Source organism: Penicillium bovifimosum (genome assembly GCF_028826915.1).
Source record: "Penicillium bovifimosum strain IBT 22155 chromosome Unknown utg000005l_segment0_segment0, whole genome shotgun sequence".
Taxonomy (NCBI): Eukaryota; Fungi; Ascomycota; class Eurotiomycetes; order Eurotiales; family Aspergillaceae; genus Penicillium; species Penicillium bovifimosum.
In genome coordinates this window covers 1,408,409-1,423,299 of record NW_026622714.1, presented here as the reverse complement: position 1 = coordinate 1,423,299, position 14,891 = coordinate 1,408,409, and the positions used below count along the sequence as shown (strand labels likewise).

The window sequence follows — 14,891 nt, the reverse complement described above, 5'->3', positions numbered from 1 at the left end:
CAGCCTGTGCAACCTTTACCTTGAGCTCCATTTACAACTTTTGACTACTACAAAGCCACTATCCGCTACTGTACATGAGCTTGACCAATGATAACCCGTACGTCCCTCCATGACCCCGGATAAGCGGCGAGGATCATTCCAGGGCAAGGGCCCGTGGGGAAACGACAGGTTGATGACCGACATCCTTTAAGATCATACAGTCTACTATTTTGATGTCATCATTCATGCTCTTCTACAGACTACTAGTCTACCTCTGAGAGCTAATATAGACAAAATTAACAATAGGTGCCCCTGTCTATAGGCCCATATCATACTGTGTGCGATACTCCACCCCGTCATGGAAACATACATGGAAGCAGAGGATATACAAATCCTTCAACGGGTCTGGAGACTCGAGAGTACACTATATCAATCTTGCAGGTTGTGTACAATGCACAGAATACTCCAACATTTAACCTGAATACTCCGGTTTGCCCCACTCGGCAGGCAATGCATTCGAGATGACTTTGAACGCTGTCCTATTCCGGTTCTCAAAAATCATCTTCTGATCGATGACTATCCTCTCTTCGCGAATTTGTTCCAGCCACCATGTTGCAATAGTCGCAGCCTGGTCCCGAACAGCGCGCATGGTTTGTCGAGGTGTATCCCACTTGACCGGCAGAGAGATACAGTGGTCTCCCGACCCATGTAGTGGTTGACGGGTCATGGCGGTTTGGCCAGCATTGCACTTCCGAATTACAAAGCTCATTATATCTTCATCACTGTGTGTGCCATTTCTCATGTCTGGGAGAAGAATCACACTCACCCAGCAGTAGCCTCTCCCATCATCGCAGGGATCCGGAGTATGGTGTTTCCCTAGGAGGAATGGACTCGCCTGGTGAGGCATATCACTAGTTGGTGGGATACATATGTCTTCGGGGACTATCATTTTGTCCGACAATGCTGCGTAGGTTTGCGGGGTGCCGTTAGTAACAGATGGATATGGTTGACCGGTATATATAAAGGCACATCCATTCCAATGTGATTTGGCATTTCTTTGATACCTATTGCGTGAGAACAAAGGGAAAGAGAACACCAAAGACCATTATAAAACAATAGTCTCCCTGCTCAAAGAGCTCTCATCTATACCACTGGTGCTGAGCCCAGGGCCCAGTCATACCTAGGCTGAGTGCAGGTAGGCTACCTTCAAACCTAGGTATAGTCGGTTAGGTTGTCTACTGCCTGGGTAGGAATCCTCAACAACCTCATGCCCATCAATCCCATAAGGGGCATAAATGTTATACCAAAATATTTCAGCATAATTGCCCAATCCGAAAACACATAACTTCTGTTTAAAAAAAAACCCAAATTGACTCTGAAGAATATTGTTGATTGTGAGTCACGTGAGTCACGACAATACCAAAAAACAAAAAGAAATGAGGCTGACCCGATTTGAACGGATAACCTTGCGAACTGGAGTCGCACGCGCTACCGTTGCGCCACAGCCCCATTGGATGAAAAATCAATGACTTCTATAATTCATAATCAAAACTTAAGGTCCACCTACACACAGGCAGTCAATACTTAGGCAACTGCGTATGGATTGAGATGTCCCGGGATGCGCCCCCCAGCCTTACCGGCTGTCGTCTGCGAGGAGATGTAGGTACAACGACACCCTCGGAGGTCATGATGAATCACCTTAGGGCTGCAATATACCTAGGCTTACGGAAGTCATTGGTCTGCTTGCGGGCGGGACCGGTCCACGAGGAGCCCTCACTTGAGTATGACTCCATCTACATGGAAGCACTGACAATCCAAATTGTACTGTCCGCGGGAGTCATTGATCTGAGAGCAAAATCCCCTGATAACCCTAAAATATGCGACATCCGTTGGAAGGCGCCATCAATGGCTTAATGTGTGCTCGTTCCAATGCTAGTGGGGAGAAGGGATTCTGTCTAGAGGGGATTGTAAGACTTGACTTCGGAGTTCACCATGTCTCAGATGTAGTCCCAAGGTACTCTCCTCCTCATTGCCAAGATCGTAAGAGTAAGGTGACATTCGATCTTTGCAACAAAGCATTATCTCGTAGCCTAGGCATCCAACCTTCTCTTGCATGTGTGCAACGGCTCTTCGAATAGCCGATTGTATTCGTTATGCACCCAACGCCCGGAAATACTGTATATGACCCATATAGAGCTAGATTCTCCGCTCTCGAGGTCTCGACTGTGGTCCGATGAGGTGTTTGGCACTTTTGAATGAGGCCTCGAATCTTGGCGCATCGGAGATTTATAAACATGCCTAAAAAGTGGTTCGAGGTGTGTCTCAGAAGTTGATCCGAGATGGCTAGTCTCTGATCCAGTCACATTTAGATATGTATTGCACAATAACCATGAGTGGTCGTCTAGATGTAGCTTGTTAGTTCGTTAACCCCGGGAGGATCCGCCATAACCTCAGGCATCCAGGTACCACCGGAGTAAAGATAACGTTTAAGCTCCGTATACTCTGCCCAGGTGGAGCATAGGCCCATAACCTTCCCACATCTGCATCACCTCTGGCGCTACCCAATCGGTCTAAGAACCATTTACGGATCTCACTCCTGTGCAGGCCACGCTCTCACCAAATACGAAAGTGTCACGCGCCTCCAAAGAGACTCCATCGGCACGGAGATCGGAGACTGCACCCAAATCAAGCCCTTACATGTGAAGCGCCAAAACAAAGATGACGACAGGATCTATGCAAGAGGCTTCATAAGTGCGGGGAAGCGCTGCATTAGAGGATGTCGAATCGGATTGTCCCGTGCACAGCCAGCCGTGGCATACAGGATGCAGTTCTGCATCTCCGTACCCGGACCTGTGGCGTATCCAGGGCGTATCCACTATCCAGCACAGACGGGCTGACGGGGCTTCCTCCCGAATTCCTTTGTTGCAACACTTTGCCTCGGAGAGTCGGAGGATTGCAGAGGGCGCTTGTTGAGTACCCTGAACGGGACAAGGAAGGAACTCAGTGCGGGGCTATCGCCGATCTTTCATGATTAGAAAATTCTGTTGGACCCAATAGTTACCCACTGAAATGTTGAGCAAGCTTGCAAAGAAGAACGGGTGAAAGTGAAACTCAATGGGACCGACCTAACTGATAAATTCAATTTGTAGACATCGACGATCTACTTCTTTCTGGGTCGGTGCTTCGATGGGCGAAGGATAGAACCAACGCCTTGTCGACAGGGAGATCTGCAGGGCAGGTGGGTGTCCATGTGGTGACCCGAGTGGTTCTCCTCCATATGAGGGCCCTCTAGGCGATGATCGCCATCGTATATACCAGCCTCGGCAATGCGTCTCAATCACATTCACAGCGCGAGAGATATAATTCTCCGATGGCCCCAGCCCTATGTGCTTTTCCGTGTGCAGCATTGCAGTCTTGACCACCCCCCTTCTCAAGAGCAAGGAAATGGCCTCGTCCGTTGCGCGCATGGTGCGCGTTGCCCTGGTTAGCTTCCTGGCTTTCACGTCAATTGCCTCGGCTCTGCCTGCGTCTCAAGCTATTCGCACAGTTCAGACTCCCGATGACGATCCTTTCTACAAGCCCGCCGCGGGCTTCGAGTCCGCGGCACCGGGAACCATTCTTGCCCAGCGCAGCATCAATGCCGCAATCTTCGGCCTGATCCCGAACGGCGTAGAAGCCCACCAGTTGCTCTATCGCACGACAGCAATTGATGGCTCAGCCATAGCAACGGTGACCACAGTATTCAAGCCCAAGAAAGCCAAGCTTGACCGCTTCATCTCTTTCGCCACCGCGTATGACAGCTCTGCGACAAAATGTCAGCCTAGCTTCGCCTACCAGCTGGGTGCGCCCCAGGACAGCCTGATCGCTTCAGTCGAGTTCTTGATTATTCAAATCTATCTCGCACTTGGCTATGTCGTTGCCTCTCCCGACTACGAAGGCCCCGAAGCGGCCTTTGGTCCTGGTCGCCTTGCCGGCATGGGTGTCTTGGATAACATCCGTGCCGTGAAGAGCTTCAAGACCTTGGGTCTGACGGACAACCCCATGGTTGTCGGCGTTGGATATTCTGGTGGGGCCATCGCCACAGGCTGGGCAGCCTCTTTGCAGCCCAAGTACGCTTCCGAGCTGAACATCAAGGGCTGGGTACAGGGTGGAACCCCCTCAAACCTCACGGGCACATTGAACCTCATCAACGACAGTGTCTTCTCTGGATTTGTTCCCGCGGCCATTGCTGGTATCACGAAACCCAGCGCCTACGGCGCCGAACTTAAGCCTGTCATCGAGAGTATCATTACACCCGAGGGTCAGAAGGTCCTGGATGTTGGTGGTTCCGAGTGCGCTGTCACGGCTTTGGCGGCATTCTTCGAGAAGAACATCTTTGATACGAAGTACCAAACTCTGGGTGATCGCTTCATCTATGAACCGACCATCCAGAAGGTGATGAAGCTGAATACTATGGGTGTCAACCAGGACGAGACCCCGAAAGCACCAACCTTTGTGTACCATGCCACCAAGGATGAGATTATTCCTTACGGTGATGCCAAGTCTATGGTCAAGTCCTGGTGTAGCTGGGATGCGAACGTCAAGTTCACCACTTATGCGAGCGGTGGCCATGCGACGACTGAGATCGTCGCCATTCCCGATGCCATCAACTTCGTTAAGAATGCATTTGCTGGCACAACAAAGAAACGCTGCACCCAGAACACTGAGCTGGGCAGCATCCTCAACCCGCTTGCACTCGGCGTAGAACTGGAGCCTATTCTCGTGAAGCTCATTGATGGACTCATCCACCTGGGTGACCAGGATGCCAACCTCAAGAAGGATCCTGTTGGAGTGTGGAAGAAGACCCTCTAAGGGGAAGACTGCCATATATAACCACTATTTATGACGAGTGTTGATGGTCTGAGCTGGGCGTGTAACGTGTTGGACATGTTCCTGGTCTACGTCTCCTGCCACCTTCTGACTCTTCGTTTCACCTCTTTAATATTTATTCATTCGCCATTATCGCCATATATAATTCAGGACTCTTCCTCACCATTCTCTTTCTCCAACTTCCTGATTCTTCAATCTTCCCTTCCTATTAACAACCTGCATTGAAGATAGTTTTGTCACGTGACGCATATCCGATGACTCGACAGGTCTCGGGTGTCCAAGTCAGCCTAGAACGCCACACTGTACACGGATGATGCAAACATGGGTATGGGGTTTGCTGCCTATATCTTTACAGATCTAACTAGGTAGTTATACAGAGCTACTATCAGTATCTGATATATTTTTTCTTTCTTATCTCCTCCCTGCTAGGCTGCTACATAGCTTCATGATATTTCGTTCATTGTAGGTACTCTGTACGGTCGCAAAGATCGCCGTACCCACTTAGAGGCTTTGGGTCTGAGCGATAAGAAGGTTGCAGCTGATCACGATTTGGGGGGAAGACGTGATCAAGGGAGAGAGAATATGATGTCGAATTCAGCTGATACTTGGAAAACGAGTCATCTTGTATGAATCATTCTTCTATGTACTTCATTCTACCATAAGTTACACGCGTTATCTGATCCAACGTCATTGATAACCCTCATTCCATTGATTGTCGATCATCGCTACGCCGCTCAGTGGGCGTAGTGGGCTCAGTTGGTCAGTTGGCTCAGGGCGGGTGACTAACTCTCTCCCGGGAGCTGGTAGCCTCACCGTCACCAATATTCCCTGTCTTCTTTCTCCGCAATATCCAGCTTATTTCCCCTCCTTCTATCATTATTATCTTCCCTTTCGTCCTCACTGTTTTTGTCCTAATTTCACCTGGCAAATGTGGTGACTCCTTCCAAAACAACCTGCATTTTCCCGTGCGGAGAAGCTCTAGACTTGCTCCGAAGGTCCCAGGCCGGACTTCCCCAGACCACATGGGCATCCATTGTCTTATCATGAATCTTTTAGCATCTCAAAGCCAGGAAAATCCTTAAGAGTAACAGACCATTTCTTTTGTCTGTGAGCATGGCAATCAGTCCTGGAATCATCGCTGCCCGATTGCGTTCCTGATAACAGTTTCCGGCGGTGATAACAATCAAACCCCAAGCGCCTCCCAGCACTCTGCAGCGTTGGTCCACCAGGTAAAACGCCTCCTTGCCTTTTCCCTCGATTGTCAGTCAGCCAACGGCTGTTAATCACACACTTGTAATCAGACGCCCATCATGCATCAACATCCCCGCCCACAGGCGAACCCGTCTCCGGCACCACACTCTTCCGCCAGAACGACAGCTCGAGATGACTACAGAGAACAAGAGTCAGCCCCAAGCTCCCCAACTGTCGACATGGGGTCTAATTCTGCGAGGGGGTTGGGGATAGAACCAGGGCCTCAGCCAGCTGAGCCGGCGAGGAATGCGGCGCAGGCAAAGGAGGCCATGACTCGGTTGAACCAAATAATATCAGTATGATCGCCCCGGATCGCCCCTCGGATGACTGGATGGTCTGCTAACGCATCAACGTCTGATCGAATAGAACTACCACACCAAAGCCGCTTTAATTATCCTCCATTCCCGAGTTGCCCTGCCTCCTTCTTACAACAAGGGCTCCGAGTCTACCCGAGTTAACCGTTGGGTATGTTTCCTGTCGTGATATGGTTGGGGGTGTTCCTTTGGGATACGCAAACAAACATCCGAGCACCGCTGACGCTAATTTGTTTCCGTTTCGCATTTAGTTCAACGTCGAATTAGATGATACCGATGTCCTTCGTGAACCCTTGCGACCTTGGAGAACGTGCGATGCAACGGATAATCGACCACCGCCCCTCGTTATCGAAACATATCTCGACACGAAGGGTCTCACAAATAACCAAAGTCTGGTGGTGCTTGACGAAACTGGAAAGCGATGGGATGTACGGGAGTCGCTTGCGGTGCTCCAGAGCGCCCGCGCAAAGCCATACAAGCTGGAGAATGATGAGATTGTTTTGGAGCGGTGGAGAATCGAGTTGGGAGAACCGTCGAGCAGGCCTCCGGCTGATTTGGGCTCCATCTTGCCAACGGTGTACAAGAAAAGCATTGTGCTTTTCCGGTCCTTATTCACCTACTCGAAGTTTTTACCCGCGTGGAAATTTGCCAAGCGCAATAAGAAGCTGTGGCAGAGTCCAGATCTCCAAATCAAATATCGAGTGATGGATGGGAGTGCGCGCCGTGACGACCCATCGTTGGATTATTTGACCGTCCCGTTGAGTGAGGGAGACGAGAAAGTGGTGGATACTTACAGCTTTGGAGTAACGGAGTCCCCCGCGGGTCCCTTCTCAGTGAAGGTCACATATCGGCTGAACTGCGATTTCCGTGTCGATGATTCGGAAGCGCTACTGAGTTCCCGCTTCATGGGCGCTGACGACGAGATATTCCGCCCATCATTACCTTCCGAGGATATCAGTCGGCCAAACCCCGAGGTCGGATCAGTACCCGTCGAGAGAAGGGCTGTTGAGAGTCCAGATCACTCACGAGCGTATGGAAGTCTCTCGACTTATCATCAGGTTGGCCCATCGACAGGTGCAAGCCCTATATCAGCACTCCGTGCACTTAGAGATTCCGGCGCAACCTCTCCTTCTTCGACTGAGTCGCCCAAAAAGCTTCTCCCTCCTGCAAAAGTTATCCCCGCAGGACGTGCTGCTCAAATTGCTGGTGAAGGAGCCTCCTTCCCACGCCGCCCCTCCATTTCGTTCCAGCCTTTCAAGGCTCCTCCTCTTTCTGCCTCTCCTGCTCTAGCAGACTCTCCATATGGGGTATCTCCCCGCACGATGTCTACACGCATGTCTACAGGCACATCCGCGGATTCGCGTGTCATGCCACCTCCTCCTTCTGCTGCCTCAGCGCGCAGACCGATGAGTATCCCATCAGAACAAGCCTTATCATCGTCCAATTCCGCATCCCCCAAACCAGCTCCCATTTCTAGATATAGCAGCTCCTTCAGCCACCGACGTGGCCGCCTTTCTACAGGTGGAACCCGGCTAGAAGACGATGCCTCCAGCGGCCGAGCGAGTGCGACGTCATCAAACGCACAACCTGGCTCCGGTCTGCTGGCCGAAGCTACGGGTACTAGTGCGGAGTCAATCCACGCCGATGACGAGAACATCTCCGATTTTTTGAAGATGCTCGACGCAAAGAAGGATCTAATGGCGTCTACCTCTGCGTCTGTTCAACCTAGTTCCCGGCAAATGAATCCTACTGCAGTGGCTCTTGCTCGCTTCCGCGGCATGCGAGACTCGAACGCCGCTTTATCGGAGTCAATGTCACAATCTATGCACCTGCATCGCTCTTCCATCTCTTCCAGTAAGCAGCTGTCGGCAGTTCCGCCGATGGTTGGGGGAACCTCTGTCTCTACGGCCTCGCCTCCAGGGAAGCCCTTATCCCCCCATACGCCCCACACTCCTCATACCCCAGCCATCCGCTCTCGCTTGAGCTCCAATAGTGTCGCTGATGAGATTGAAACCGATCCTCGCACAAGAATTCCTCGCATACAGCATGATTCGCCACTAGAAGAACAGCCCGGCGAACACATACGTGGGCCCTCATCTACTGCAGGCGCAATCGACATTCCGACCTCACCACGAATATTTGACCCTAATTATCGTCGTTCGAGCTCAGTAGCCGTCCGTCGTCCTGCCGCCGTGACCAGTGACGACGATGAGATCTTCCCATTCGGCCTGCGGAGCCTTAGTGTCGGGGCCGATGAACCTTCCAATGCCACTCTAGGCACAGCCCAACAGCAGCACTCCCAGAAAAACCAAGCATCTCCAACCGAGGATCCAGGCGACCCATCCGGCTCTACAACCGGTCAATATAGAGACGTCGCCTCCTCCCGCGGTCCAATGTCAAGACAGACCGGGGACTCAGCATCCTCAAACCCCCACGTCTACCAACCGCGATTCGCCAGCTTCCGCGGCCGTGGTTACTCGGGCGGGCACTCTCTCAGCTCCGCCTCCAGCAGCCTCGCTCGGGGCGGCAACATAGCCGCACAACTCGCAGAGCGCGATCAGGAGCGCGACGGCAATGCCAGCGGAAGCAACAGCGGAAATTCCATGCTGGAGGTTCGTCGCGGCTCTGGTCAGCGACCAGGCATGACTCGAACGTTGTCGGCCCAGGCACACGAAGATGACGAGCCGCTACTTTTCGCCATGAGCGACTTTGGCGCCTCTCGGCGCAGCCTGGAAGAAGGTCGACACGGGAATCACGGAGTCGACTCGGCCTCCGGCTCGCGGCGTGGTAGTGGGAGACGCGGTGCAGGGCCGGGCTTCCACATCTGGTCGTGAGGTATTGAGTCCCCCATATTTGAGTTGGCACTATCTACGAGGTATCTACCTTGTCAATGATGGCTTCTCTTTTCTTCGCTTTTGTTCTATTCTAATCTCCATATTCCCCTCTCTCCGTTTCTCTCATATGCCTCTATCATGTCGTTTTTCTCCTTGAATTCTATTCTGCACTAAATAGTGCCTTTTCCTGCGCGCTGCTTTCATAGACCGGGACCTCCACAGATTGATCACTGCAATGTGCATAGAGAGATTGGACTTTTCGTGTTTCTGTTTCTTGGCGTCCTTCCTCATTCTTTCCTTCGATTTCTGGGATTTTGCTTTGCTGTGGGCATATCCCCCTTGCATGATCGATATGACTTGACACCCTTTTGACGACTATATGATTCTCGATCTATTTGGCGATGTTGGTGAGCTTGGCATTGGCAGAAATAATTTAAAAATTGAAGTCATTTTTTTAGATATTCTTCATTGCTCTGCCCTAGGTACTTGTGTTAAGACTAGTTACCTATCATGTAGTTAGATGTAGGCAGATAATATTGATCCCCAAGTATTGACTAGGAATGCAGCGTTAACATTGTGGATCTAACCATAAGAGATGATCTTAATCTGCAAGATATCCAGGCTAGTTTCCATCCCGGTGGTCCTAGGTTTGCTTAGTACTTTTGTGTTATTCTGTGAAAATTCATTTTTTTGGCTTATACGGGAGGCATTATGGATCATCATCTCTAGATGAGGTAGAAAGCGAAATAAAGAAGAAGAACATTTGATTTCGTTACGGATCATGGGCCTTCCATGGAGACATCTAAATACATCGAACATCCAAGCTTTTTTTTACCCTTCTACCACACTGCAACTTGCTTATGCGATGTAGGTAGAGGCAGACACATCACCACCACGGCCGGTCCAGTTGACGTGGATATCCTTGCCCTCGGGGAAGGTCTCGCTGGCGTTCTCGGGCTTGATGCGGAAAGTGTGGGCACCGAAGTAGTCACGCTGGGCCTGGAGGAGGTTGGCGGGCAGGTTCTGCGAGCGGTAGCCGTCGTAGAAGCTGAGAGCGGTGGCGAAGGCCGGAGCGGGGATACCCCACAAAGCGGTCTTGCTGACGACGTTACGCCAGCCGGCTTGGGCGTTGTTAATGGCATTCTTGAAGAACTCGTCGAAGAGCAGGTTCTCAAGGTCGGGGTTGTTGCGGTAAGCGTTGGTGATGTCCTTGAGGAAGACGGAGCGGATGATGCAGCCTCCGCGCCACATAAGGGCAATGGAGGGCTTGTTGAGTTTCCACTTGTACTCCTTGGCGGCGTTCTGGATGAGCATGAAGCCCTGGGCGTAGGAGATAATCTTGGAAGCGTAAAGGGCCTGCTCAAGGTCGTCGATGAAGGCCTGCTTATCGCCATCGAACTTGGGGGTGGGGCCGCTCAGGATGGAGCTGGCGCGGCCACGCTCATCCTTAAGGGCACTGAGGCAACGAGAGAAGACGGCCTCGCCAATCAGGGTAACGGGCATGCCGAGATCCAGGGCGTTGATGGCGGTCCACTTACCGGTACCCTTCTGGCCAGCCTTGTCGAGGATCTTCTCAACAAGGGCAGTGCCATCGGTATCGTTGTAGTAGAGAATATCACGGGTGATCTCAATCAGGAAGGAGTCGAGAACACCAGTGTTCCACTTGTTGAAAACATCACCAATCTCCTTGGAGGAGAGACCGAGACCGCGCTTCAGCATGTCGTAGGCCTAGGTCATGTTAGTGGTGGCCCGAGGTATACATCGCAGTTTCAAAGATAGGCTTACCTCGCAAATCAGCTGCATGTCACCGTACTCAATACCATTGTGGACCATCTTGACGTAGTGACCGGCACCCTCGTCACCGACCCAGTCGCAGCAGGCCTCGCCGTCGCTCTTAGCGGCAATGCTCTGGAAAATGTCCTTAATGTGGGGCCAGGCGTCCTCGTTACCACCGGGCATGAGGGAGGGACCGTAACGGGCACCCTCCTCACCACCGGAGACACCGCTGCCGACGAAGCTGATACCCTTGGTATTGAGGTACTGAGTGCGGCGGTTGCTGTCGGGGTAGTGGGAGTTGCCACCGTCAATAATGATATCACCCTTCTCAAGGAAAGGCAGGAGAGACTCGATGAAGTCATCGACGGGCTTGCCGGCCATGACGAGGAGCATGATACGGCGGGGGCGCTTGAGCTTGGCGCAGAACTCCTGGATGGAGTGGGCACCAACGATGGACTTGCCTATTCGATATGATGAGTACTTTGGGTTCCATGACTTTCAATCCCGGCAAAAACCTACCCTTGGCCTCGTTCTCCAAGAAACGGTCAACCTTGGCGGTTGTACGGTTGTAAGCGCAAACAGTGAAGCCGTGATCAGCGACGTTGAGGATCAGGTTCTGGCCCATAACGGCCAGACCGATGAGGCCGAAATCAGCACTAGGAGCGATGTGCACCGGAGCGCCGACATTGATGCCGGCGAGACGGGCACTATAGTCAGCGATCAATGTCTCTAGTCAATATTATGGCAGAAATTATAGTGGTAGACAAAAAGAGAGTAGAATCCGTGAGCTTCCGAATGGATCGGGCTCACGCGCTACCTCCATGGTATCATCTTGCGCGAGCATTTATGAGGATGTAAACATCCAAATAGAGCTGCGACATGATGCCTGAGCAGCATTGAATCAATACGCTCTATCCACCGCAAGGTGCAGGTAGCTGCATTCACTGGGGATGATGGAATTGGGTGAGGTGATGGGGAGGGGTGGAAGATTGAACTTACACAGCTTGGTCAGCCATGACGATTAGATGTGAGATTAGGGGGTATAGAAGCGAAGTAGAGATAAGTCTGGAGAAGAAAGGAAGATGAAGAAGAAGAGGAGGGGAAGAAGAAGTAGCCCAACCGGCTGACGGAGCAAGTCTTCCGTCATCTGGTGGGACAGACCGGCGGGGGTACCATGTACCTGTGACTTAGTGTTGTCTCCGGTGTACGGCTAAGTATTTGGTACAGGAGCAGAGTCGTCCGAAGTCAACCCACTCAGGCTCTATTCGGGTGTTGGAAATCATTACCCGCCTTTAATTCCCTCTGATCGACCTTTATCTTCATTTAAATTGATTGTTTGTGTTTCTTGCAGCTTTGACATGCATGCGCAGTATAGCGGGGCATGGAGGGGTAACCTGAACAATTCTACAACGTACAAGATAGTTAGATCATAGTACCACCAGTATGCTCTCTACTGATACGATCCGAGTATTGACTCGTAAATGATTAGACAGAAAGCAATGGAAGTTATAGAAGATCAACTGCCCGGATAAATCGAAACGGTCCTAATCAAAAGCTCTCCCACGCTTTCCACGTATCGGTGAACTGTTCTGGTAGAGCACGGAGAAACATCACTTGCCGATGTGCTCATAGCCGGATCCATTGGAGCTAAGCCACTTGGGGACTAGGGTGGGGGGTCTCATCCAAAAGCCGCCATGAGTCAGCATGACCTCAAAATTGTTTACGTCATCCAGTCTGCTGAGTCAGAAAAGCTTGGCCCCGGAAGTCAGGTGACTATGTGGTTGCCGCGGCCAGAGTCAGCGCATTCGAAGACGGCAGAAAAAGTCCTACACCATACGACACCCCATCGCTCATCAATCTTTCTTCAAGCTTAGTTCGTGGAGACGCATCTCTCTAATCCTTCAGGCATTTTACAGTGATCATCTCGCTTTCTGCAATCACTCATTCTTCGGGTGCCTCGCTCTGGGTCCTCCTCTCTCAAGCGTGACGTCTGGCGAATGACTGCGGCGTCAGTCAGGCCCTGAAGGTACGTTGCAGTTGCTTCAGTGCATCTAGCATTTCCGTCTCTCTCGTGTCGTTTCTACATTACTTTATCCGGATATCCAATTCATCATGTCTTTTCCACCTCCTCCAGGTGTCAAACAGACTCCCTCGTCACTTCCGGCCCGCCCACCTCCATCATCCAATGTCGCGCAACCTACGATCAACGGCCCTGGCGGTAGGCCTCGACCAACAGGCTACAGCGCGTTCACAGCATTCCAGCCGCGTGCCGTAGCCTCCAGTCAGGCGCATCGACCCGCTCACCCAGTTGCGCCCCCGTCAGTCTCTGCTCCTGGATACGCGACCCCTACTGCCACTGGCTATGGAACCCCCACTACCGGCTATGTGAACCCGTATCAACAAGCTCAAACATACGCGAGTGGGCCTTCTTACTATGCACAACCGCAATACACCGAAAATACATACGGCCCTGCCGTCCCGCACATTGCGAATCCCTTCGGGACCGCGCCTACCCAGACCAAGTCAGCATATCCACAAACTGGCAATGACCCCGCCTTGGATGCAGAGACTGCGGCTCAGATTGCGCAGTGGCAGAGCGCGTATGCTAAACCAATGGATGACTCAGCCAACAAGCGCCAAGGTAATTACCCAGGTTCAGGCGTGAACACAGGAGCTGGATCCCCAAGCGTCGGTGCCAGCACTCCTATCCCGCAGCCTGAATCACAAAAAACGGTCGTTCGATCCGGCGGTGGTGAAACATGGACCGACCCTACCCTCTTAGAATGGGACCCGGCGCATTTCCGTCTTTTTGTGGGTAACCTTGCAGGCGAAGTGACGGATGAGTCTCTGCTGAAGGCATTTTCACGCTACCCCACTGTTCAGAAAGCACGTGTGATCCGAGAGAAGCGGACGCAGAAAAGCAAAGGATTCGGCTTTATCAGCTTCAGCGGAAGCGAGGATTACTTCAAGGCGGGCCGAGAAATGCAAGGCAAGTACATTGGTTCGCACCCAGTGTTACTGCGCCGAGCCACCACCGAAGTTCGGCCAACGTCGAACCCCAAGCACGGAAAGAAACAGAAGGGCAAAGGTAACAAGGGAGGTCAAGGTCAAGGTTACGCTGGTGGTGCAGGATCAGCAGCAGCCACCAGTGGAAAGGTGAAGCAGGATGGCGTCAAGAAGCCAGCGAAGACCAAGGGTGGATTGAAGATTCTGGGCTAAGTCTGTATACTGATGGATGTGACTAGCAATTTATTTTAGGATATGAATACACATGGCAGCCTGTGCCACTGCGATTGTCTTTCGCCAGATGCTTACTTACACTTTCACCAAGACCAATACTATTTCTGATCTAGTGCTTTTCTCTCTGAGTGTAGTCACTGTAGGCTTGGAAATGGTGCTGGCGATTTGAATCACGTGACCTGGATTTACCTGACTCGGGAGTGTTGACTGCCAATCTACCCCGGTCCATGGACCATGAGCTCGTAGGTTGAACTGGCATCATACCCTGTTGACTATATATCAAATACTTATTTCCTGGTTCCAAGATGATCCTGATCTCAGATAAAGTTGGTGACGCCGTAGACGCCGTATCAGCCACACGCTAATCCCCAGCCCCTCCGAAAAGCACATGGCTGGGAAAGAAAAGCGAGCTTAGTTTAAAACCCCCAATTCACATTCCAGCCGATTCTAATTTTCTTCATTTCCACACATTCCTCAAATCTACTGAACGTTCTTCGAGAAGATTCATAGTTCCTCGAGAAACGAGCCAGCCCGACGAGCTGGTTGTATACTTCTTGTATACAAAACCAACCCAATTGCTGCCCACCTTTGCACAACCTACCCTCCAGCCTACTCATACCACCATACC

The 14,891-nt window shown here is 51.6% G+C and overlaps 5 protein-coding genes across 5 annotated transcripts; 3 read left to right on the top strand and 2 right to left on the bottom strand.

Moving 5' to 3' along the window:
• Nucleotides 1-451: 451 nt before the first annotated feature.
• On the bottom strand, nucleotides 452-928 carry N7515_005719 (uncharacterized protein; the record flags this gene model as incomplete). Its single annotated transcript, XM_056666463.1, has 1 exon — nucleotides 452-928. The coding sequence occupies one exon, from the start codon at nucleotides 926-928 to the stop codon at nucleotides 452-454; it is 477 nt and encodes a 158-aa protein (XP_056520059.1).
• A 2,495-nt stretch (nucleotides 929-3,423) lies between these two features.
• On the top strand, nucleotides 3,424-4,830 carry N7515_005718 (Lipase secreted; the record flags this gene model as incomplete). The annotated part of the gene is made up of 1 exon (XM_056666462.1): nucleotides 3,424-4,830. The coding sequence occupies one exon, from the start codon at nucleotides 3,424-3,426 to the stop codon at nucleotides 4,828-4,830; it is 1,407 nt and encodes a 468-aa protein (XP_056520058.1).
• A 1,328-nt stretch (nucleotides 4,831-6,158) lies between these two features.
• On the top strand, nucleotides 6,159-9,247 carry N7515_005717 (uncharacterized protein; the record flags this gene model as incomplete). The annotated part of the gene is made up of 3 exons (XM_056666461.1): nucleotides 6,159-6,395; nucleotides 6,466-6,564; nucleotides 6,665-9,247. 3 exons carry the CDS (start codon nucleotides 6,159-6,161, stop codon nucleotides 9,245-9,247), a joined length of 2,919 nt encoding a protein of 972 aa, XP_056520057.1.
• An 858-nt stretch (nucleotides 9,248-10,105) lies between these two features.
• Nucleotides 10,106-12,039, bottom strand: N7515_005716 (NADP(+)-dependent, decarboxylating phosphogluconate dehydrogenase; the record flags this gene model as incomplete). Its single annotated transcript, XM_056666460.1, has 4 exons — nucleotides 10,106-10,975; nucleotides 11,033-11,484; nucleotides 11,543-11,679; nucleotides 12,023-12,039. 4 exons carry the CDS (start codon nucleotides 12,037-12,039, stop codon nucleotides 10,106-10,108), a joined length of 1,476 nt encoding a protein of 491 aa, XP_056520056.1.
• Nucleotides 12,040-13,135: 1,096 nt separating this feature from the next.
• On the top strand, nucleotides 13,136-14,242 carry N7515_005715 (RNP domain protein; the record flags this gene model as incomplete). Its single annotated transcript, XM_056666459.1, has 1 exon — nucleotides 13,136-14,242. One exon carries the CDS (start codon nucleotides 13,136-13,138, stop codon nucleotides 14,240-14,242), a length of 1,107 nt encoding a protein of 368 aa, XP_056520055.1.
• Nucleotides 14,243-14,891: the final 649 nt, after the last annotated feature.